The 25,918-nt window shown below is 34.3% G+C and overlaps 1 protein-coding gene across 1 annotated transcript; it reads right to left on the bottom strand.

The window, feature by feature from the left end:
* Positions 1-15,902: 15,902 nt before the first annotated feature.
* On the bottom strand, positions 15,903-16,888 carry LOC100931471 (vomeronasal type-1 receptor 4-like). Its single transcript, XM_012544040.1, is given in 2 exon segments — positions 15,903-16,028; positions 16,031-16,888. Coding segments are annotated over 2 exon segments (984 nt in total).
* Positions 16,889-25,918: the final 9,030 nt, after the last annotated feature.

The following is a 25,918-nucleotide window of genomic DNA, read 5'->3' on the forward strand; positions in this document are numbered from 1 at the left end:
GGACAAATGGGAGTTGATGATTGCATGAGACATATTTTTAAAAACCCCAGTAAAACAAAGTCAGAAGAATGAGAAACTAGAAGAAAATGTAAAGAACTCATTGCAAAAAAAAAAAAAAAAAAATGAAGTTAAAAATGGATTAAGGAGAAATAATGTAAGAATTATTGGGCTACCTGAAAGCTATGGTCAAAAAAAGAGCCTGAACATCATATTCCAATCTTTCAGGGGGAAAATGAAAAAGAGGACCTTAAAGCATTCCTAAAAACAAATTGCAAAGCTGAATTAAAAGTCTATCATTCAAACACAAGACTCAGGAGAAGGATAAAAAGACAAATATGAATAAGAAATCACAGGGGACTCAATAAAAATAAACTTTTTTACATACTGTATGGGAAGATCATACATATAACTCTTTTTTTTTATTTAATAGCCTTTTATTTACAGGTTATATGCATGGGTAACTTTACAGCATTAACAATTGCCAAACCTCTTGTTCCAATTTTTCACCTCTTACCCCCCCACCCCCTCCCCGAGATGGCAGGATGACCAATAGATGTTAAATACATTAAAATATAAATTAGATACACAATAAGTATACATGACCAAACCGTTATTTTGCTGTACAAAAAGAATCAGACTCTGAATTATTGTACAATTAGCTTGTGAAGGAAATCAAAAATGCAGGTGGACATAAATATAGGGATTGGGAATTCAATGTAATGGTTTTTAGTCATCTCCCAGAGTTCTTTTTCTGGGCATAGCTAGTTCAGTTCATTACTGCTCCATTAGAAATGATTTGGTTGATCTCGTTGCTGAGGATGGCCAGGTCCATCAGAACTGGTCATCATATAGTATTGTTGTTGAAGTATATAATGATCTCCTGGTTCTGCTCATTTCACTCAGCATCAGTTCGTGTAAGTCTCTCCAGGCCTTTCTGAAATCATCCTGTTGGTCATTTCTTACAGAACAGTAATATTCCATAATATTCATATACCACAATTTATTCAGCCATTCTCCAACTGATGGACATCCATTCAGTTTCCAGTTTCTAGCCACTACAAAAAGGGCTGCCACAAACATTAGTGCACATACAGGTCCCTTTCCCTTCTTTATGATCTCTTTGGGATATAAGCCCAGTAGTAACGCAGCTGGATCAGAGGGTATGCACAGTTTGATAACTTTTTGAGCATAGTTCCAAAGTACTCTCCAGAATGGTTGGATTCGTTCACAACTCCACCAACAATGCATCAATGTCCCACATACATATAACTCTTAAGAATTTTTTGCATTATTAAGGTAATTAGGTAGAATCTACATAGAGTGCAAGGGTGTGAATTTATTATGTTATGATGATCAAAAAATTAAGTACTGAAAAAGAGGGATGCATTGAGGAAAGGGGGAAGGATGAGGGAGAATGGGGAAATGATATCACACGAAAGAGATATACTAGGAGTGCATGTTACAGTGGAATGGAAAATTGAGGATATATTTATTTATATGTATATCATCTATATATTCAGTTGGGTATAGAAATCTATCTTATTCAAAAAAGAAGTAGGAGAGGAATGCAGTAAGAAAAAAGGAACTGAATAAAGGAAGGATGGATTAAGGGAGACAGTGGCAAGAAGCAAAACAGACTTTTGGGGAAGAACATGGGAGTGAAGGGGAAAGAGAGAGAGAGACAGAGAGAGAGAGAGGGAGGAAAGGAGGGATTAAGGGAGGGAAAGAAGAAAACAAGAAGTATAGAAAATACATACTTAGTAATCATAACTCTGGATGTGTATGGAATGAACTCATCCATAAAAGAGAAGTGGACAGTAGAGTGAATTAAGAAACAGAATCGAACATTATATTGTTTAAAAGGAACAGACTTGAAACAGAAAGACATACACAGAGTTAAAGTAAGGAGTTGGAGCAGAAGCCTCCATTGACTAAAAAAGGCAGAAGTAGCAATTCTGATATCAGACAATCAAAAACAAAAATAGACTTAATTAAAAGAGATAATTTAGGAAACTTAATTTTACTAAAAGATATTGCAATAATGATGCAATATTAGTTTTTTTCCTCAGTAAGTTTCTTTGATAGTGGTCTTATTTCTCAATATGTAGGAAACTGAGTCAAATTTATAAAAAATAAGAGCCATTCCCCAATTGATAAATGGTTAAAGGATATCAATTTGAAGTATCAAAAAAAAAAAAATCAAAGCTACCTCTAGTGAAATGAAAAAACATTCTCCAAATTGTTATTAATTATATGCATAAAAAGCATTTGACAAATTCCAACACCCATTTCTATTAAAAACACTAGAGAGCATAGGAATAAATGGAGTTTTCTTTAAAATGATCAGTAACATCTATTTAAAACCATCAACAAGCACCATATGTAATAGGGATAAACTAGAAGCATTCCCAATAAAATCAGAAATGAAACAAGGTTGTTCACTATCATTATTACTATTCGATATTGTATTAGAAATGTTAGTTTTAGCAATAAGAGAAGAAAAAGAAATTAAAGGAATTAGTATAGATAGTGAAGAAACAAAACCACTCTTTGCAGATGATATGATGATATACTTAGAAAATCCTAAAGAATCAACTAAAAAAACTAATAAAGGGGCAGCTAGATGGCACAATGGATAGAGCACCAGCCCTGAAGTCAGGAGGACCTGAGTTCAAGTCCGGCCTCAGACATTTAATCCTTCCTAGCTGTATGACTCCAGACAAGTCACTTAATTCCAATTGCCTCAGCAACCCTCGCAAAAAAACAAAACTAGAAACAATTCACAGCTTTAGCAAAGTTGCAGAATACAAAAATAAATCCACATAAATCAATACTATTTCTATATGTTACTAACAAAGTCTAGCAATGAGATACAAAGAGAAATTCCATTTAATATAAGTGTAGATAATATAAACTATTTGGGAATCTACCTGCCAAGATAAAGTGAGGAAATATATGAACACAATTACAAAACACCTTCCACACAAATAAAGTTAGATCTAATCAATTGGAAGAATATCAAATATTCATGGGCAGGCTGAGCTAATGTAATAAAAATGACAATTCAGTGCCATACCAATCAAACTGCCAAGAAATTATTTTATAGAGCTGGAAAAATAATAACAAAATTCATCTGGAAGAATAAAAGGTCAAGAATTTCAAGGGAACTAATGAAAAAAATGCAAATGAAGGTGGCCTAACTGTACCAGATCTAAAACTATATTATAAAACAGGCATCATCAAAATCATTTGGTACTGGCTAAGAAAGAGAGAAGTCAATCAATGAAATAGGTTAGGTTCACAAGACATAATAATCAAGGACTATAGTAATCTACTGTTTAATGAACCCAAAGACTCTAGCTTCTGGGATAAGAACTCACTATTTGACAAAAATTGCTGGGAAAATTGGAACAGTATGGCAGAAACTAGTCATTGACCCTCACCTAGCATCCTATACCAAGATAAGATTGAAATGAGTTCTTGATTTAGATATAAAGAGTGATACTATAAGCAAATTAGAACAAAGGATCTCTCAAATCTCTGGAAAAGAAAGGAATTTGTGGCCAAAGAAGAATTAGAGTACATTATGAAATGCAAAATAGATAATTTTTATAATATTAAGTTAAAAATATTTTGTACAAACAAATCCAATAAATTTGTGATGGAGAGAGCCTTCTGCAACTAGAAAGAGAATTATGGGAACTGAATGTGTGAATGTGTATCACACTGTGTGTGATGTGTATCACACTGTGAATGTGTATCACAACTTAGTATTTTCACTTTTTTGTTGTTGTTTATTTGCTTTTTTCTTTCTCTTTTTTCCCTTTTGATCTGATTTTTCTTGTGTAGCATGATAAATGTGGAAATTTTTCTAAAATAATTGGATTACTTGCTTTCTAGGGGAGGGAGTGAAGAAAAGGGAGGGGAAAATTTTGGAACACAAGGTTTTAAGGGTGAATGCTGAAAATTATCTTTAGATATGTTTTGAAAATAAAAAACTATTATTAAAAACTCAAAGCAACCAAATTGATATTGATGAGAAAAAAAGAAATTAAAAATACTCTGAGGTATTATCTCATACTTATCAAAAATGGCAAATACTGAATGGGAAGAATGTGGGGAAAATAAGTACATTAATGAACTCTGTGGAATTATTAACTTCACTGCCTATTCTGAGAATTATTTGGAGTTATGTACCAAAGGCTATAAAATTGGTCAAGTCCTTTGATTCAGCAATGTCACTACTAGGCCTATATCCAAAAGAGATGTAAAAGGTGGGGGGGTGGGGGGAGAAGATCTATGTGTACAAAAAAGTGGCATAAGTTGGAAGTTGAGGGGATGCCCATTAATTGAGTAATGGCTAAAGAAGTAGTGTTAGATGATTGTGACAGAATACTATTGTGTTAAGAAATGATTAAGGGGATGGTTTTTGAAAAATTGGAGTCCCCAACTATACTGTGAGCCCTATGAAAACAGATTCTGCCTCAGATAATCTCACATAATCTAGGAAAACACTATATTCACCATAGACCTAAAAATTATTTTTCCCCTCTTCTGCCATAATTTTTTTTAATAATTATAACTTTATTGACAGAACCCATGCCTGGGTAATTTTTTTTTTTTTTACATTATCCCTTGCCCTCACTTCTGTTCCGACTTTTCCCCTCCTTCCCTCCAGCCCCTCCCCTAGGCAGGCAGTCCTATACATGTTAAATATGTCATAGTATATCCTAATTACAATATCTGTGTGCAGAACTGAACAGTTCTCTTGTTGCACAGGAAGAGTTGGATTCAGAAGGTAAAAATAATCTGGGAAGAAAAACAAAAATGCAAACAGTTTACATTCATTTCCCAGTGTTCTTTGGGTGTGGCTGCTTTTATCCATCACTGGTCAATTGAAACTGAGTTAGATCTTCTCTTTGTCAAAGAAATCCACTTCCATCAGAATACATCCTTATACAGTATTGTTGTTGAAATGTATAATGATCTCCTGGTTCTGCTCATTTCACTTAGCATCAATTCATGTAACTCTCTCCAAGCCTCTCTGTATTCATCCTGCTGGTCATGTCTTACAGAACAATAATATTCCATAACATTCATATACCACAATTTACCCAACCATTCTCTAATTGATGGGCATCCATTCATTTTCCAGTTTCTAGCCACTCCAAACAGGGCTGCCACAAACATTTTGGCACATGTGGGTCTCTTTCCCTTCTTTTGTATCTCTTTGGGGTATAAGCCCAGTAGTAGCACTGCTGGATCAAAGGGTATGCACAGTTTGATAACTCTTTGAACACAATTCCAGATTGCTCTCCAGAATGGTTGGATTCATTCACAACTCCACCAACAATGCATCAGTGTCCCAGTTTTCCCGCATCCCCTCCAACATTCATCATTATTTTTTCCTGTCATCTTAGCCAATCTGACAGGTGTGTAGTGGTATCTCCGAGTGACCTGGAAATTCTTATTGATGATATAGACTAGCATGGTCAGATTCTCAGGATTTTTCTTGAGATCTTCCTACTACCCAGGCCCTAATAAAGTAACAGACTTTGCAAAGTTAAGTTTCCTTCTCAGAGAAGAGATAAGAACATGGAAGTTTCTTATTTGAAGCCTTACAAGTTCTTTTGTAACTCTGGGGCAATGAACACTGAAAAGATTTACTGTGAAGATATCTCAGCTGAAGTTATGAGACTTGGATTCAAATCTTGGGCAACTTGCCCAAGTTGTCTGAGGCTCATTTTTTACACCTATGATATGGAGATAATAGTAGTTACTTTATAAGTATATTTTAAGGAAAGCATTTTGAAGTTAATGAAAAGTACTTTCTCCCATGTATTTTATATGTTTACATATATACTTATATATGTGTGTGTGTGTATATATATATATATATATATATATATATATATATTTGGGTCTGAATGTAACTTCACTGGTGTAGTTCAGGGGTTAACAAACTACAACCTACAGACCAAAAGGTCTGTAGATAATGTAGATTAAAGGGTTGTATAACCACTTGCAATGATTTGGATTTGTTTCATGGATCAATTTGCTTAGTGAAGGGAAATCTTTATGAGGATATTAAACATGTTATAATTATTAAAGCTTCATTTAATCTCTTTCTCTCTGTCTTTATTCCTTCTTTTCTTCCTCTCTCCATACATGTACATATGTCGTATGTATATGTGTGTATATGCTTACATACATATGCATATATGTACAGGTTTGGATACAATGCAATAATTTCTTTATTAGAGGAAATTTCCCTTAAAGAGCTTTCATCTATTGGTATTCATTGACATTTGTTCTATTTTCATATTAGAGAGTAGTTTCAATCAGTGAGATTAAATAACTTCAGACTTTCAGAATGCCAGATCAAGTAAAAAACTTTGCCAAATAGGCAATATGGAGACATTTGATTTGATTTTTATATATGAGAGGTATAATAAGTAGAGTGGTTTGGATCCATATGGATTCACATGATCTCTCCAAAGTCATCAATGGTCTCTTAATTGCTAAATCTAATGGTCTTCTCTCAAACACTAGCTCTCTTTAGCTCTCTAGCTTTTGACCTTAGTGATCACTTTTTTCCTCCTTTATGTTTTCTCTTCTATAAGTTTTCTTAACATTGCTCTCTCCTTGTTCTTCCAAATGCATGGTTGCACTTTCTCAGCATCCTTTCTTCATCTAGGTAATGCACACTAATTGTGGAGTTTCCCCAGTGTTTGTTTCTGGGGTTTCTTTTCTTATTCACTCATATCATCTTGCTCAGTGATCACATTAACTTCTATAGGTACAATTATCATCTATTTTGGCCACATAATGAGAAGATGGGATTCAATGGTAAAGACTTTCATGCTGGAAAAGATTGAAGGCAAAAGTAAAATGGGGATGGTACAGCCTGAGATGGATACATAGTATCATGAAAACATGAACATGAACTTGAACAGATTTCTAGAGGATAGAAGTTGTGTACTGCAATTTGGAACTATGCCCAAATGGCTATAAAATTGTGTATATCCATCCATCCAGCAATACTACTTCTGTGTCTGTATCCCAAGGAGATCACACAAAAAGGAAAAGGACAAAAATATCTATAAAGTTCTTTTTGTGGTAGCAAAGATCTGTAAATTGAGAGGATGCCAGTCAATTAGGAAATTGCAGAACAAGTTGTAATATATGAATGTAATGGAATATTATCAGTCTATAAAAATTGATGAGTAGGCAGATTTCAGAAGAATTTGGAAAGACTTCCATGAATTGATGTATAGTGCAGTGAGCAGAATATCCAGAGGATTCGGAAGTGTGAATGCAGGATGGTGAGCAGGTCATGTCATTAGACAAATCAGATGAAAGAATGGTAGTTTTATTATAAAGAGAAGAGAATATCTTCTAGGTGGGAAATTATTTCTGTTTTCTAATATTTGAAGTTCTGTCAAATGGAAGAGGTACTAAACTTCTGTTTTATTCCAGGAGTAAGCATCAGGAGAGTTGGAAAGTATAGAGATATTGATTTAGCCTTGATGAAAGGAGAAAAATTCTAAAAATTAGACCTACTATGAAATAGGATGTACTCCCATTCAAAGTAGACAGTTCTCCTCGCTAGAAGTCTCCAAACAAAAGTTTCAAACAAAAATGAGCTCTTGCTTGATATGCTATAGATGGTTGCTGAGATTCCTTCTAATTTTGAGAGACTATAATTCGCAGATGATAAGGAATGAATGAATGAATGAACATTTACTTACTATATTCCAAGCCTTGTTACTAAATTACAGAGATCTTTTCTAGCATCTTGGCTTTTTTTTTTTTTTTTTTTTTTTTTTTTTTGGCTGAGGCAATTGGGGTTAAGTTACTTGTCCAGGGTCATACAGCTAGGAAGTGTTAAATGTCTGAGGTCACATTTGAACTCAGGTCCTCCTGACTTCAGGGCTAGTGCTCTATCCACTGCACCACCTAGCTGCTCCAGCATCTTGTATTTTAATAGTAGGAAACTACTTACACAGGAATCAGCGCAAAGTTTGAGGCTCTTTTCTTTTCAGTAATCCCAAATTCAATTGTCTGGTGGTTTCTTTTGATTTCCCCAGAATCAACTAGATAATAAACCATGCACAGAATATGTCTTAGGGCAGTTCTGGGAATGGGATCACTTTGGCATTTGTCTTTTCCTATCCCAACTTGTACAATATTGGATTTTCTTCTTCATCCACTTTCATGGCATAGAATTCATGGAATCTTAGAAGTTCAAGGGTAAATGGGATTGCTGATGGCAGCTGAACACAAAACCTTTCTACCATATAATCTATCCTGTGTTTGAAGGTTTCTAATGCTGGGGAACCCATAATTTCTCATTCTACTTTGAGAGCACTTTAATATTAGATTATTTTCTTTTATATCAGATGGAACTAACATCATCTATATCTTGTACTCATTGCTCCTAGCTCCCCTGAATGGGGTTACCTTTGTAAAGTATAATTCTTTTACCACATTACAATTATTCAAATATTCATGTAGCAATCAATTGTCATATTTAGCATCCAGTTGGCTAGGGGTAAGGAAGATCTGAATTTGAATCTTATCCTAATCACATACTAGTTTTATGATTATTGGTAATCCAATTTGCTTTGCCTTAGTTTTCTCATTTATAAAATGGGGATGTTGCTATTAATATAACCAACATCCCAGGATGATTGCCAGGATCAAATAAGAGAAGAGTTGTCAAAGTCCTTAGAAATTTTGAATCTAGAGTAACATTGTTTATATCTTTATTTTATCATCTATTTCTCACCTAAAATCTACATTTTTACATTACAATCTAACCTTGTCATGGTCACTAAACTGACCAGTTGTGTTTTATCATGTTTCTGTTCATCCTTTTTTGGGAGAGCTCCTATTTTTAATGTCATTCTTCCCTCTCTCCCTTTCTTCCTCCATCTTTCTCCATCTCTTCTCCCGCCTGTTTTTCTCCCCTCATCTCTTTTTTGGTGAGGCAGTTGGGGTTGTGTCACAGCTAGTAAGTCTGAAGTGTCTGAGTCAGGATTTGAATTCAGGGCTGGTGCTCTATGTATTGTATCATCTACTTGTCCCATACGATGCCCTTTCTAAAATGAACTGAACACCACTTTCCCCATTGTGGTCTGATTAGGGAGTAGAAAAGAAAAGAGAGGAACTAGCCAACTTTATTTCCAGGAACATCTCCTTATATAACTTAGTTTCACATAGCACATTCACACATGAGAGTTGGAATGGGTCTCAGAAACTGTTTGGTCTAACACTTATGTGAAAAGAATATCCTTATATCTCAGAATACAAATTTATTGAGGACAGAATTCTCTCTTTTTCTTTTTTTCTCAGTACTTTGCAGAAGACAGACCCATGGCAAATACTTGTAAAATTCATTGATGCAATGAGTTTTGAAGTCTTATTGATTTTATGTCTACAAAGTCTCTTGTGCATAATTCAAACCTAAAAGTTTGACCTCAAGTCATTTATCATGTATAGTCCGGATCATTGTAAGTGGACAATAAATTTCTAGTCTTTTCAAGTTGTTTTCCAAGTGTTCTGAAAATATACTTAAATAAGGAGGTGATCACATTACTTTTCTGACAAACAAAATTTGGTGGGTTGTGCCTTTGCATAATATATATATATGTGTGTAATATATACATACATATATATGTATGTACACATTTCTATCATGATATTGGAAGTTTGACCTTAAATCATTGATGATGTGGACCATTCTAAGTGAACAATAAATTTCTAGTCTTTTCAAGTTGTTCTCCAAGTGTTCTGAAAATACACTTAAATAAGGAGGTGATCACATCACTTTTCTGACAAACAAAATTTGGTGGTTGTTGCCTTTGCATAATATATATATGTATATATGTAAGATATATACATATATATATATATATATATACATACATATCTCATCATGACATTGAAAGTTCAGTATCACTGGCTGCAATTTACTCCTTACTCTTCCTAACACATTTTGTGTTCTTGTCAAACTGTGTTGCCTTGCTCTTCCATGAACTTAGCACTCTAACTCCTCCTCCTATGCTTTTGCACATAGTATCACTTTGTTTCTGGGATGATTCCCCCTTTTCCTAGCCCTGTTTTGCCTCAACCCTTCATCTAGCCATCCCTCCTACAGCCATTTGGGTACAGTACCTATGTCACAGTGTTGTTGTAAGGTTCAGATGAGGTCATATTGGTAAAGTATACAGCACAGTGCCTGGCACCTAGAAGGTGCTTAATAATTGTTTCCCTTTCCCTTTTTCATTACCTGTTGCCTGAATCAGCTTTAAATCATGCTACCTGTCCCATTCTGTTTGCTTCTGTCTCCGATTTCTCTGACTCTGGGCCTTCTTAAAGTTTGCAACCCACCTATACTCCCTATATTTTGCTTTCTCTATCCCTCACCATATCTCTTGCCTAGTCTAATTTGAACCATTCAAAACAACTTTACCACTTGTTATTAGGCTAAAACAGAAGGAAAGATCTTTTTTTCTTTTTTGAAATCGCATTTAATAACATTTTTTAAAATAGTATTTTATTTTTTCCTCAGTTACATGTCAAGAAAATTTTCAGCATTCATTTTTAAAAGTTTTTGAATTCCAAATTTTTCTCCCTCTCTTCCTTCCCTCCCCTCTTCAGAAGATGGTAGACTTATGGGCCAGAACTCTGAACTTGAAATAAAGGATTTTTACAAGGTGCTAAGTCAGTGGAATTGATAGAGACAATAGTTATCTCATTTAACATGGTTCAGTATGAGCGATTTAATCCTACAAGGAGATGTTATGGGCCAGAACTTGAAATAAGGTACTAAGTGGAATTGACAATGGTTAAATCTAGTTTAGCATTGATTTAATCCTGCAACAAATAATGGTTTCCTAGTGATATAATGATTGGTGTATACTCAGTGTGGAGCATGTAAGTGGGGACTCATAGCCACATTCATTCATCCCATCTCACACCGCCTTGGTGGTAGGCTCTCCTCCTCCACTTCTCTACTGCAACCAAGATTCCAGAAGGCTCTCCAGAAAGCTGTCCAGCCCCAGGAAGGAGATTACAAAGCATCTGGGCTATAACAAAGCTAACCCATCCCCAGGAGAGGAGACAAGACTTTGAAAGAGATAATAAAGGATTTGGACTTTAACCCCTGGCTACAACCTATTTCTGTATCAGTCATAGTCATGAAAGAAGAAACAAATCAAAAGGGAGGAAAACACAAGGAAGAATAAAGTAAGTAAAAAAAATTGCTTCTATCTGCATTCCAAATCCATTAGTTCCTTATTTGATTATGAACTGCATTTTCCTTCATAGTACTGTATATCTTGGATCAGTGTTTTGCTGAGAAATGACAATCATAATTGAGAATCACACAATGCTGCTGATATTGTGTATAATATTTTTGAGATTCTGCTCAATTAACTTTGTACCAGTTTTAGAAGTCTTTCCAGGTTTTTTCTGAAATCTGTTTGTTCATAATTCTTAAGGGAAAGATCTTGAAGTCTAACTACCTCAGTGCTGGCTTTCATTGATCTCTTTCTAATTTTTTGGAGTCATTCCTCCATATTAGCATATTACTTTGATAAAGCCTGGGCTTCTGAATGCCCAGTTGCTGAAATACAAATTCAATTCCCCATATATAATTGTTGACCCTTTACTCACACCACCATATTTTCTTTACTGCCCCCCTCAACAATATCTTCTTTCATATCTACTCACTTCCAACTGTACTTTTTGGAATACCTGTGTATTACCACTTCCAGATTCTCCCTCTATCCTTGTTGCTTTGGAATTTCTTCTCTGTCGAGGTTAATTGTATTCAAATGTATCTCCAAACATTCATCCTGGTGATCATTAATGATTCACCCCCAAGAATTTTTTTTTGTATGACTTTGGTAATTGATTTGTAGTCTTTTCTTCTTTTCTAAATTATGCGCTCATAATAAGGGATTTGAATATACATATCAAAGTGCCATCATATATCTTAACTTTTTATTTATTCAATCTACTTAGTTCCCATGTACTATTTCTTTTTTCCATATTAACTAAACACAGATGGTCACCTTTTTGGTTTTGTCATCATGTATATGATGGTATTCCTTTTCCATGTTCATAAATTCCCAATTACTTTCATGTAATAAAAAGCTATCTTTATTCTAGCTTTCTTTATGCTGTATAACTCTTAGCCTTGATCTTTTCCTTCACTATGACCTACAATCTTTCCATCATTACTTTTCTCAAATTACCAAATTTCTTTATTTTCTATTTGCTTCCCTTTATGATCTCAACCCCTTGATGAAGCTGTGCAACTGTAAACTGTTCTGTGCACTTGAGTCTCTTGCTACCTTATCCAATTACTGACCAAACTTAGTCAAAAGCCAATCTTGGATCACTTCCTTATTTTCTTTGCTCCTATTCATATGCTACAGAATAAAAGTGGAGAAAACTATGAAATCATACTAAGTCCATCTCTTATAAGTTTAGGTTGTATGATCTCAGTTGGGTCTTCCTTGCACCAATGTGATCCTTTTGTACCTTCTTAATCAATCCACATCCTGCTCATCAGTGCACCTATCTCACAAGTGTTTGTCCTTTCTTAAACCTCCCATGATACCCTTTTCTTCTACCCTCTCAGCAGAGAAGACTTTGATTTCACTTTTACTAAAAAAAAGTAAAGACATTCACTGAGAATTCTCACCTATTCTTCATCTTTCATCTCATTCAGTTGTGAGATGACTGTTGCCCAAAAGAGAAAGATTCCAATTTAGGGAGACTTTAAGAATGTGGGTGAGAGCAACAAATGTCTAGGAGAGAATCCTAACATACACAAATTCTCACAGACAGCTTCTGATTCTCACCTCTGTGTTCTCTTCCTCATTCAAAGTCTCCTTTTCTCCAGATCACACATTTTCAAGTACTTTAGCTCATGCCCTTATTGCCCACTCATCACATCATTCCAATTTTTCACTATTGTAGTCATTTGCCTCTAAACTTGCCCCAGTTTAAAAGTCCTTCCTAATAAGTGGCCCTGATCTGAAAATATCCTCCCAATATTTCCCTGACCAGGGCAGAGAAGAGAGAAACTTTTATCCTCTTTATTCTGTATTGTCTTATGTGAATGTTGCTTTTCTTCAGGGTTACTGCTGTTTTCCTATGACTGAAAGTCTCACATGATGAAAGATCTCATGTGATGAATGGTTTACTTTGACTCTTCCTCCCTTTTCTGGAAGTCATATTTCTTTCCCTTCCCTATCTCTGCAACTGAGAAACAGAATAATCACTTACCTCTTTTTGTCTTTGTTGCCTGGCTAGATGAGGATTTGTGGATGTAAGAGAGGGAGAGTAGTCCTATTATAGTTATATATATTATAGTTATAGCTATGGGATGCCCTGAGCTCATCTCCCACTTGAGCTGTGATTATATAATCAAGTTGAAGAGAAGTCACTGTCTGTATTATGCATCATTGATGTCTCTCTGGAAGAACTTTTGTCCCAAATGTGAATAATTATTCATTATATTGATTAATGATGAATTTCCCCCCTCACCTGAAAACAGGTGAGAGTAGATAGAAGTGAAACTTTTCTCTAATTCCTAGGAGAGGCATACAACGTCATCCATAGAGGGCAAAAGAGAGAAATTTGAAGCCCATCTGTGTTTGCTCACTACCTCTGAAGAAGAATCACAGAATCACAGAATCTGTTAGCTGCAAGTGACCCGAGAGGCCATCCAAAATAAATTTTTAAAAGTTTTGTTTTTAATTTATGGACTAAAACAAGACTTTATGTAACACAGTATAATTAAATGGACGACTCCCCATGAAACTGCAAATCTACTATGTATAACTTGCTATTCCTTTCAAATATATAGCAAAATCATTATAGAAATGACTTTTTCATTCTTCCCTCCTTCCCACCTCCCAACCTCTGAGATGTCTACTATTAGACACAAAGACATATATATACACATATACATATATGTAAAAATATACACATACATACATGTATATACACACATATGTAAACTTATCTTATACATACTTCTCTCTTCATTAGTTCTTTCTCTGGTTGCAGACAGCATCTTTCTTCATATGTCCTCTATACTTAATTTGAAATTAATGGACACAATGATAAAATAACTTATTCAAAATTGTTTTTAAAACAGTATTACAGTTACTCTATACAGTGTTCTTTTGGTCCTGTTCATTTCATTTTTCATTATTTCATACAAGTCTTTCCATGTCTTTCTAAACTCATTGAGCTTATCATCTCTTATAACATAGTAATATTCCATCATAATAATATACCACAACTTGTTCAGCCATTCCCCAATTGATGAGCATCCCTGCAATTTCTAGTTCTTTAGCACTACAAAGAGTAGCTATAAGCATTTAAGAACATACAGGCTCTTTTCCTTTATCCTTAATCATTTATGGAATCATTTATGGAAATATACCCAATAGTGTTACTGCTGGGTCAAAGGATATAGGTTGTTTATAATTCTTTGGATATAATTCCAGATAGTTCTCCAAAATTACTGGGTAATTTTACAATTCCAATAACAATAAATGTCTCATTTTTCCCACATCCTCTCCAACATTAGTCATTTTTCCTTTCTCTCATTTTAGACAATCTGGTCGGTATAAAATGACATCTCAAGGCTGTTTTAATATGCATTTCTTTAATCAAATGACATTTTGGAGCATTTTTGTAGATTATAAATTGTTTTGATTTCTTCATTGGAAAACTGTTCATATCTTTTTAATATTTATCAATTGGGGAATGACTGATATTCTTATAGAGTTAACAAAATTTTTTATATATATTTTTGATATGAGACCTTTAGCGGATAAACTGTCAATCTCTTCCTCTTCAGTTTTTGGTGTTCTTTATCAGCTTGGTTATATTTGTTTTATTTGTATAAAACTATTTAAATTTAGTGTTCACCCCATATGGGGTCCTCTCCAAAGTGATAGAATCCATGCTTCAAATAGTAAATGTGTATTCCATGTTTGTTTCCTGGTTGCCTGTTTCCTGCATGCCTGCCTTTTCTGAAAGATTACATTTCAACTATTGTGAATTTCCCATTTGTGTTTGGAGATAATCTTTTATTTTCACTGCTATTTAAAGCCATCGAGTCCAAAGTGTTTTTTTTTTTTTTTTTTTTTTTTGGCTGATAAAAGTAAAATTTTGATTAATGCTCATGTGTTGTAGATTTCATGGGGATGTTCATTAAGTTAGCACCTTGAACTTGGAGGGCCCAGATATGGGGAATGTCTCCAGTATTACAAAATACAAAAACAAGTATATTTTTTCATGTGTTCAAAAATCAGTCTTAGAAAGAGAACATGAAGTCCACATGACTACAAAGCAGTTTATTCAAATAAAATCCGTACTTTTTTTTTATGACTTCAAACTCAAAATGGATCACCTGAATAATGTGGGAGACAGAAAAGGGAATTCCTCCTTAGACTGCAGTATGAAATATATAGAACCAAGAACTAGGTAAATAATATAAGACTATTGTCATCTGTATTTCTCAAAGCATTTATGAAGTACCATGTTAGGTTCTTGAAAAACTGGAGAACATCAAAAACAAGGTAACCAAAATAGTAAGTCTCTTGAGCATATCAGCATCACTTGTAGGAAATGGAAATATTAACTCTAAAAGAGAAAAAAAAATGAAATGGGAACATGACAGTCATTTTTAAATATTTGAAGGGACATTATGTGGAAGAAAAATTCAATCTATTTTACTTAACCCTAAAAGCATCCCTCCTTGTATATAGGTTTTGCTACAAGATCTCTGAAGTCTGGTTAACTATGATTCTGGTCTTGAAATCATGAGATGCTGGTTTTAGATTAGAAGCCTCTTTGAGTCTTCTTCACAATTTCAAGAACATTTGGGATGTTAGGAGTTTGCATTTTATAATGATGATTCCAATGTTACAGTTGACGCCAGTGTGAGAATGAGGCTTTTTCTTGGTGAAAACTGTTCAGGGAGTCCTGGGATCATTCTTGGGATCAATACAAAGGGACTGATGGCTGGATAACATAATGAAAAAAAGATGGCAGTAGGCAACATCCAAGGAAATTTTTGGCCTAAATAACTGACACAAAGAGTAAAAATGGAAGTGAATGCATAACAGCTGACAAATGTGTTCATCAGTAAAAGGATAGTTTGGATGGCTCTGATCTCAGGGTGCTTTCTGAATGAGAGGTTGGTGCTCCTAATTTTTTGAGCATGCTGGTGGTGTTTGTGTAGGAGAAGCACCATGTAGCTACTAGCAAAGCCCGTGAGCCCGAAACAAAGCACATTTCTAAAAATGATCATTATCAAATAAATATTTACAACGTGTTCTAAAGTACAAAACATACTCTCAAATGCATTTGTAATGTTGCTATTGCTTTTTGGTCCTCTTACACTTAATGACACAGGTATTTCTATCAGCAGATTGAGAATCCAGCAAAAGAGATAGGAGTGGGTAATATGTTGTATGGCTCTGACTTTGAGCTTTATCCATCTGGAATTACCATGACTGATGGTGATGGCCTGAAAGATACACAGGAGACAAGTCAAGGAAATTGAAAGACCTTCACTCACTTTGCGAATGTAAAATACAACTTTGCAACAAACATCATCCAGGAAATAGTTCTTCCGCAGACCCTGCAATATTTGTGGGATTCCCTTGCTAACAAGCATAATAATGTTCACCAAGATTAGCTGGGTAAAAATATGAATCAAAGAACTTATCTTGTGGCCAGCAAGGATATTTAACATATAAGAGATAAAGAGGAAGAAGTTTGCTGTAATCCCAACTATGGTCATAAAGAGAAATACAATCCCAAGACAAATGTTTTTTGGTAGCATTCTATGTGTCCTAAAGAGAAAAATTTAGGTAGAAAAAACCAGAGAAGAACAAAGACGTTGCATCCAACTTTATTCTAATCTATAGGAGAAGTTCAGAACACTACATGTGCCTTACCCTATACTTATGTTGATGAATATTATTATTTATTCAACAATTCCTCTAAGTCAGGCCAATACTGGGAACAGGAGGTAGAGCTGAGTTCTAATTATAGAGAATGAGGATTTCTTGTAGAATTGGAATTTTTATATTTCAATTGCTCTAAGTAGTAGTCTCTAATTATGGTAAAAAAAAATATCCTGTAGTTTCAACCATAGAGTCTCCTTCATTGTGTTCTTCAGATGTTGTTTTCGAAAGACCAAATCAGTAAAATCCATAAGCCAATGATCTTTGTATAGTCCTGTTATGTGAGGGCAATAAGAAGAAAAGGAAAAAGTGCTATGAATCAATCTCATAGTAATTGGGATAAAAATGTTCATTTTACCATGTCTTCTTTATCCTAGAATTATGGAATATTTGCAAAAAAGGAATATTAATGCTCTCTAATTATGTCAAACTCAAATAGAAATTGATTCCTTCAGGTTGTACATTGATGTGTAAAAACAAAAGCCAACACCATCTGTATTGTATAGTATTTTTATTCATTTCTTTAAACTTTTCCTAATTACATATCAATCAGTTTTAGGCAACACTTGGAAGTTTAGTGGGAATATGGAACCTATGGGGAACAACTGTTACCTTAAACATCATTCCTGTCTAAAACTATTATTTTTGTGTCCCTTATCCTTTAGAAAAGTACTCTGTGCATAATTTGCAGTTAACAAATTTTGATTGCATTGCTTAGAAATTAAAGTGAGATGCTCCTTGTGTAATTCATCTTCCTTTGGAATACTCTCTCAATTTGAATTTTTACTCTTTGGTTGGGATATGCAGAGGGTGGCTAACTAGTTTTCCCTTTGTAATTCTAAGAGCAACTTGAAGTTTCTGTTATGTAGAACCATTTATTATAGTAAATGGAGAAGTTTTGAATGCTGTGGATAAGTTCACTTACTTTGGCCATATGCTTTCCAGGGATGAATACATTGATAATGAAGTTGACACATGCATTGCTCAAGTTAGCTACTGTGTTTGGGAGGTTCTGAAGGGAAGTTGGGGAAGAGAAGTATTAGACTGACTACCAAATTGAAGGTCTACAGAGCTGTTGTGCTGATCTCAGTGTTGCACGCCTGTGAAACCTGGGCAGTCTGCCAGATATTGAAGTCCTTTCTGATGCTAAACTACCAAACATTCAAATTTTACTGCAGAGAGTGCAACTCCATCGGGCTGGTCATATTATTTGAATGCGTATGCTTCTCCCAAAAGACTATTTTATGGAGAACTCATAAGGATGGTCAGAAAAAGTTCACATGGTAGTCCAAAAGAGAAATCCAAGGACAACCTCTAGGTCTCTCTTAAGAACTTTAAAATTAATTGCATGACTTGAAGATACTGGCACTGGACCAGTCACTATGGCATATTCTCTTCAGAGAAGTTTCAATGTTCTATGAGCAAAGCAGAATTGAATTAACTTAGAAGAAACATAACATTCACAAAGTTACAGAAGCCACCCAAAATGTTCATATGGACTATTTGTTTCCAACCTGTGGCAGAGCATTCTAAGTTTGTATTGATCTGATCAACCATAGTCAGTCACACTGGTACTTTAACATAGTGCTGTCATTTTGGTCCACTGTGAGAATGAAGGACAACAATGAATAATAATGAATAGCCTTGTTCTTCATAATTCCCCCAACCTCTCACAGTTGCAAAGGATTTGTGACCAAAGAAGAGATTGTTTCCCAGTGGGTAAAATGGCTAATTTTGATTACATAAAATTACAAAAGTTTTTGTCCAAAAAACTATTGCATTTAAATTAGAAGAAAAATTGGAAATGGAGGAGAGAATCATTGTGACAGTTTCTCTGATTAAGAGCTATTTTTAAAAATGTATGAGAAATTTAGTTAAACTTACAGGAAGAAGATCCATGCTTCAATTGATAACTTGTCAAAGGATGTGAATAAGAACATTTGAAATGAAGAAACATAAACTATAGTCAAATGAAAAAAATTTCTATTAAGAAAACAAATTAGAACAATTTGGGTTACCATCACATCACACCTATCAGATTAAGATGAAAAAAAAAAATAAAAGGAACATAAGAAATAACAAAGGGGCTTTAAGTAAATATTTAACTGTGAACTGGTCCATTTATTATGAAAAGCAATTTGTAACTATTCCTAGAAGATATTCCAACTGTGTATAATCTTTGACCCAGGATGACAGCTTTAGGTCTACACTCTGAAGAAATCACTAAAAGAGGTAAAGAACCCATATGTCCAAAAATATAACACCTTTTTTTTTTCTGTTTGGGCAAAAATTGTAAATTGAAGGACTTTCCACCAATTGGATAAATGACTGAAAAATTAATGATGTGTGAAATAGTATGGAATACTACTATGCTTTAGGAAATGACAAAAGAGACTTTTTTTATGAACATCTGGGAAGGCTTGTAAGAATGGACACCAAGTAAACATCAATACTATATTGTAACATCAATACTATAAAGATAACCATCTTATCATCATTATCTTATCATCATTATCTTATTATCATTATCTTATTATCATTATCTTATTATCATTATCTTATTATCATTATCTTATACTATAAAGATAACCATCTTATCAACTTTAAAAGATAGTAATTCTAATTAACACAAGGAACTAATTTCCATTCTAAAGGACTTAAGATAAAGCATAATATCTACCTTCAAATAGAGAGCAAATAAACTCAGACTTCAAATGAAAGCATAATATATTTTCTTCTCTCTCTCTCTTTATTCCTCCCTTCTTCCTACCTTATTTTCTCTTTCTCTTTTTTCTGACACGGCTAATGTAGTAATTTGTTTTGCATGACTATACATATTTGTATAATAAGAATTGTTTTTATTGCTTTCCCCATGGACAGGAAAAGTAGAAAAATGAATCCTGAACTGAAAACAAAATTGAATTAAAAAAAAGAAAAACAGATATGATGAAAAATAAAAAATCTGAAATTATAATTCAATGTTCAGTAAAATAAAAACATAATTACTAAGAAGTAATTGTCTTTCTGCCAAGAAGATTTAGAAAAACTGGAAAGCAATCTGTATCCTATCACCAAAAAATGAGGAGAGAAACGAATCATATACTCTTCATATTTATGAAGTTCAAATGAAATCTTAACCAAAAAAAAAGAGAATTACCAAAGGAAAAATATTGATAATTTTGAAAACAAGTAGAGCATTTTATTGCTTTTTTGTTGTACTGCAATATTGATCATCTTAGACAGAAATTTACTTACTTTGCTATTGGAGATGGAGTATTTAATTGGGATTTAAAAGAATTGTTCAAGATTCCAGCCTTTGACAAACAGTAAAAGGAAAATTTTCTTATCTGGAATTTGAATTAAACAATGCAATGAGTAATTTGCCTTAAGAATCTCTATTTTTAAATATGCTTTAAGCATTAGTATAGGAAGGATTTTCATATACTATTATTAATTGGAACCTCATTTCTGGTATGAGGAAAAACACGTGTACAAATTAGAAACCTATTTCTGGGCTATCTAGTGCCACATTTTACTTATTAGTGGGTCTTTTAAGTAATGTCTGACTCTCAGAGACTACATCTTGTGTTTTTTTAAGGAAAGATACTGTAGTGGTTTGCCAGTTTCTTCCCCAGCTCATTTTATGAATAAGGAAACTGAGAAAACAAGGTTAAGTGACTTGTTCAGGACCATACACACAGTAAGTATGTGCCTGATTTTTACTCAGGTCCTCCTGATTTGAAGGCTGGCACTCCATCTGCTGTGTCATCTAACTTCCCAGTGTCAGCTAGGGAAATTGATAGAAATCAGGAAAAAGAGGGCTGATCATCTCTTCCAAGCATGAATGACAGCTTCAACAAAGGCACAGTGATGGGGAATAGGAAGATAATGGAGGAATAAAGGGAGTTGGCACAATGGAAAGAGTATGGAGTTTAAATTTATGAGCCATGATTTTCTTCCCTTTCTTTGTTAACCTAGTGTTACCATCTATATAAGGAGGGGTATATTCTGGGTGACTTCAGAATTCTCTTCCAGATCCAGATCCAGATTGATGATTTTGCTATAGGGAACAGGTGAGTTTAATTACAACAGAAAGGATATAAGAAATAAGCAGAAAATGCCAAGATGCCAGACTAGAAGCAACAAGCCAGCTGAACTCCCAGAATAACATCTCATATTGAATTTTAAAGCAAAGTGAGATTTTTAATTTAATTTAATTTAATTATTATTATTTATTTATTTGCAGTCTAAGATATGGTAGAAGTTTGTGATACTAGAATGTATTTCCATAACAGCAGCAGCATTTGAAAACTCTCAGCCTAGAGATAGTAAGGGACTCAGACAACCTCTCAGAAAGAGATTACCAAGGAATCTGTGCTGGCATTAGGTGTAGAACCTAGTGCTAATAGGAAACTCTATTGCCCTAATGTAACTTTAGGTTGCAGTTCAAGAAGGAAAGGAGTGCTTGTTGTTGAGACCTGGATAACAGCTCCAAGACAGAGAGGAACATTAGCATTTTTGGCTGCAGGATAGCAGATTCATAGTTCCAGGGCCAAGATGAGCTCTATCATTTGCAGTTGAAGAGCAGCAGGGAGTATTTCTGAAAAATGAGCAGTGCATGGATAAGTACAGACCACATATCTCACTAGATCATATCACCATGGAAGCTTGCAGCAAATACCAAGAATAGGCTGGCAAAATAATCACACAATAAAAAAGAACTTGGTCATAAAAAAGATCAGTCTAGTGGGGCTAGTGAGACCAAGACATGAATTCCGAGGAAGACAACAATGTGAAAAAAGCAATAAACAAAATATCAGAGAAAAAAATGGATACAAACTGGATACAAACCCAGCAAGAATTCCAGGAAGAGATATAGAAAGAGAGACTAAAGATAGAGGAAAAATCATTAAAAGAAGTAAGAATGATACAAGAAAATTATAAAAAGAGAATTAATAGCTTGGGAGAAGAGGAACAAAAATGCCATTGAATACAACACCTTAAAAACAGACTTATCCACTGAAGACAAGAACTCCTTTAAAAAAACAGAATTGATCAAGAGAAAAAAATTACAAAAGGTTACAGCAGAAAATTAGAATTGAACAAGTGAAAACTGATGATTCCAAAACATTAGAAACACCCAAGTAAAATAATATCAAGAGTGAAAATCGGCCAAAAATGTAAGTAACTCTTTGGAAAAATAACTGACTCACAAATAGATTGAAGAGAAATAATTTAAGAATTGTTGGATTACCTGAAAGACATGATTAAACAAAAGAGCATGGGCATTATATTATAAGAAAGTGTAAAAGAGAATTGCCTAATATTTTAGATCCAAAAGGGAAAGCATTAATTGAAAGTGTCAACTGCACCAAACTGGCCTCTGACATGTGGATGGCCAGAGTCAAACAGAACAGGCTAGAAATAAAAGAGTTAGGAATCAAACAAAAGCTTAATTTCAAAGTAAGGGAAATGGTTTCCACTTTAGTGTGACTCAACCTTGATATTTATACCATGACTATACAGTGAACTGCCCTGTGAGGGATAAGCAATGAGGTAAGTTTCCTAACAGAATTTCATGACCAGAACATGACCAAGATTGTCTAGTGTCTGTCAGAATCCAGAGAATACCTGCTTCTGATCAAAACCATACAATAATTATATGATTTTGCCAGCAGGTGAAGTCAACCAGAGAGTGAGTGCAAAGGATTGTTGTTAAGCCAAGCTAAGGGCATAGATTGCTTTCTGGGCCTTGGCTCTGGGAAACAAGGTGACTCCTAATATCCTGACAAAAGAATCTACCAATCACCTCCTGAAAAAAGATCCCAACCCCCAAACTCCCTGAAATATTATTCCCAAATTTTAAAAATCCCAGGTGAAGGATAAAACATTGCAAGAATCATGAAATAAACAATTAAAATATGGGGGAATCACAGTCAAAATCACATAAGATTTAGCAGCTTCCATGTGAAAGGAACAGAAGTCCCAAAATATAATATTCCCTAAGACAAAGGAGTGAGAATTACTATCAAGAATATCTTGCCAAGAAAAACTAAGGGTAATAATTGCCAAGGGATAAAATGCCTGTTTAATTAAGTAGAGGATTTTTAAGTATTCCTGAGAAAACAGCAGAGTTGACATAATCTTTTTTTTGCCCTGAGTCAATTGGGGTTTAATGACTTGCCCAGGGTCACACAGCTAGGAAGTGTTAAGTGTCTGAGGCCAAATTTGAACTTAGGTATCCTGAGTTCGGAGCTGGTGCTCTATTTACTGTGCCATTTAGCTGCCCCAACAGCACAGTTGAATACAAGACTCTGGAGAAACAATGAAAAATAACCAGAAAGAGAAATCGGATGGGATTCAATAAGAAAAGAGGACATGTATAATTCCTAGGAACTTCATTGTTATTAGGGCAGTTAAAAAGAGTCTACATAGACAGAGGACAGGGGCATGAGTCATTTGGGATGATTTTTAAAAATGAGAGGCTGAGACTGAGGGATGCATGGGGAAAATGGTCATGGGTGAGGAAGCATGGGTAGACACAGAAGAAAATCATTTACCATGGAGAGGAAAATGGAAAGGGGTGATAACAGGTAATATCTAAACCTCCCTCACAACTAAATTAGTTCAAAGAGGGAGGGACACATACATGTATATATATTTATATGTATATGTTTATATATATGCATATATATATATATATATATATTTATCCCCTCAGTTAGGTATAGGAATCTATCCTACTGCAGAGACAGGTAAGAGAGGAAAGGGTTTAGGGAAAGAGATAAAAACCCCTAAAAGAAGTAGGGATAATAATTATGATTTCAGACAAACAAAAGCAAAATAGACCTAAATAAAAGAGATAACGGGCAACTACATTTAGCTAAAAAACATCATAAGTAATGATACAAGATAAAAAATTTTACATCAAGTTTCACTGACAAAACAAAATTCCTCAAATATATAGGGAACTGAATCAAATTTATTAAAATAAGAGCCAATTTCTCAATTGATAAATGGTCAAAGGATATGAACAAGCAGTTTTCAGAAGAAGAAATCAAAGTTATCTATAATCAAATGAAAACATCTTCTAAATCAGTATTGATAAGAGAAAAGCTAATAAAAAACCCTCTTCACTATATCACTTCATACTTGTAAAAAATGACAATAGTGTGGGAGTAGGGAGAAATGTTGGAAAATAGGAAAATAGATACACTAATAAACAATTTGTGGAATTGGGTCCAGTCTAACTATTCTGGAGAATAATTTGGAGCTATGCACAAAGAGCTATAAAATTGGGTATGCCCTTTGAGTCAGCAATATTGCTGCTAGGGCTGTATTCCAAAGACACACACAAAGAAGAAAACAGTCTATGTGTACAGAAATATTTATACTTCTTTTTGTGGTGGCAAAGAATAGGAATTTGAGCAGATACCCATCAATTGAAGAATGGCTGAACAAGTTGTCAAGTATGATTCTGACAAAATACTTTTGTACTAAGAAATAATGAAAGGGATGGTTTCAGAAAGAGGTTGGCAAATCTATACAAACTAATATATTTTCATTTATTTATTTTTTTGCTGAGGCAATTGGTGTTAAGTGACTTGCCCAGGATCACACAGCTAGGAAGTCTTAAGTGTCGGAGGACAGATTTGAACTCGGGTGCTCCTGACTTTAGGGGTGGTGCTCTTATATAAACTACTATAAAGTGAAGTGAGCACAACCAGGAGATCATTATACATGGTAATAGCAAATATAATGATATTAACTGTAGAAGACTTAGCTATTCTGATCAAGATAGTGTTCCATGACAATTCCCAAAGACTCATGATGAAATATTATTCATCTCCAGAAAGAGAACTGGTGAACTCTGTATATAAATTGATATATGATTTTTTCCACTTTTTTGTTTTTTGTTTTTTTCAACATGGCTAATATGGCAGTGTCTTCCATGATTTCACATGTGCAATTGCTTGCCTTACAAGGGTTTGGGGAAAATAGGAAATTTGGAATTCAGTGTTTTCTAAAAATTTTCTCAAACAAAATTTTAGAAGAAAAAAAGAAATAAGTAGATGAATGAAAAACTAAAATGTTTCTTTAGTAGTACTGATGAGAATATAACTTGTGTTAAATAATAAAGAGTTTCTACTATAAATAAAACTATAAAATTAAAGAGTCTCTGATAATTTACATATTGCAGTGACATGTTCTGAGGAGGTATTAATGGCTATAATAAGAGCCATAATAATAATAGTTATAGTAATATATGGCGTTTTAAGAAAAGAACTTTAAAGCTTATCTATCCCTGTATATATGTTAACTTATTTGATGCTAACAAAATTCCTGGGCTGGGGTGTATTATAATCTCCATTTTACAGATGAAGAAATTGAGGTGTAGAGAGAGGCTAAGTAACTTGGCGTGTCACATAACTCCTATATGCCTAAGGTAAAATTGGGACTCCATACACTGTGCCACCTGAGTTCTCAACTATCTCAACTGAGCCCCTCTTATCATCTCACATAGTCTAAAAGAGCATTCAATATACCACAGACCTGGGAATTCTTACTGATGATACAGAATGGAATGGCCACATGTTGGACTCTTAGGATTTTCCCCAAGATCTCCCCATCCATCAGGCCTAAATAATTTTAAAAGCTTTTTAAAGTAAGTTTCCCTCTCAAAGTGAAGGTAAGAACATCGAGGTTCATTAGTTGACAGCTCACCAGCTCTCTTTTAACTCTGTGACAATGAACATTGAAGTGCCACAAGAGAATGAGCTTATTTAATGGAAAGAGGATTGAACTTGGAACCAGGAAACCCGAATTCAGCTCCAGGGAAACTTGCTTAATATGCATATGCTTGAGGCTCACTTTTTATCTTTGTAATATGGGGATAATAACAATTG

This window comes from Sarcophilus harrisii, chromosome 1 (genome assembly GCF_902635505.1).
Source record: "Sarcophilus harrisii chromosome 1, mSarHar1.11, whole genome shotgun sequence".
NCBI classification, from domain to species: Eukaryota; Metazoa; Chordata; class Mammalia; order Dasyuromorphia; family Dasyuridae; genus Sarcophilus; species Sarcophilus harrisii.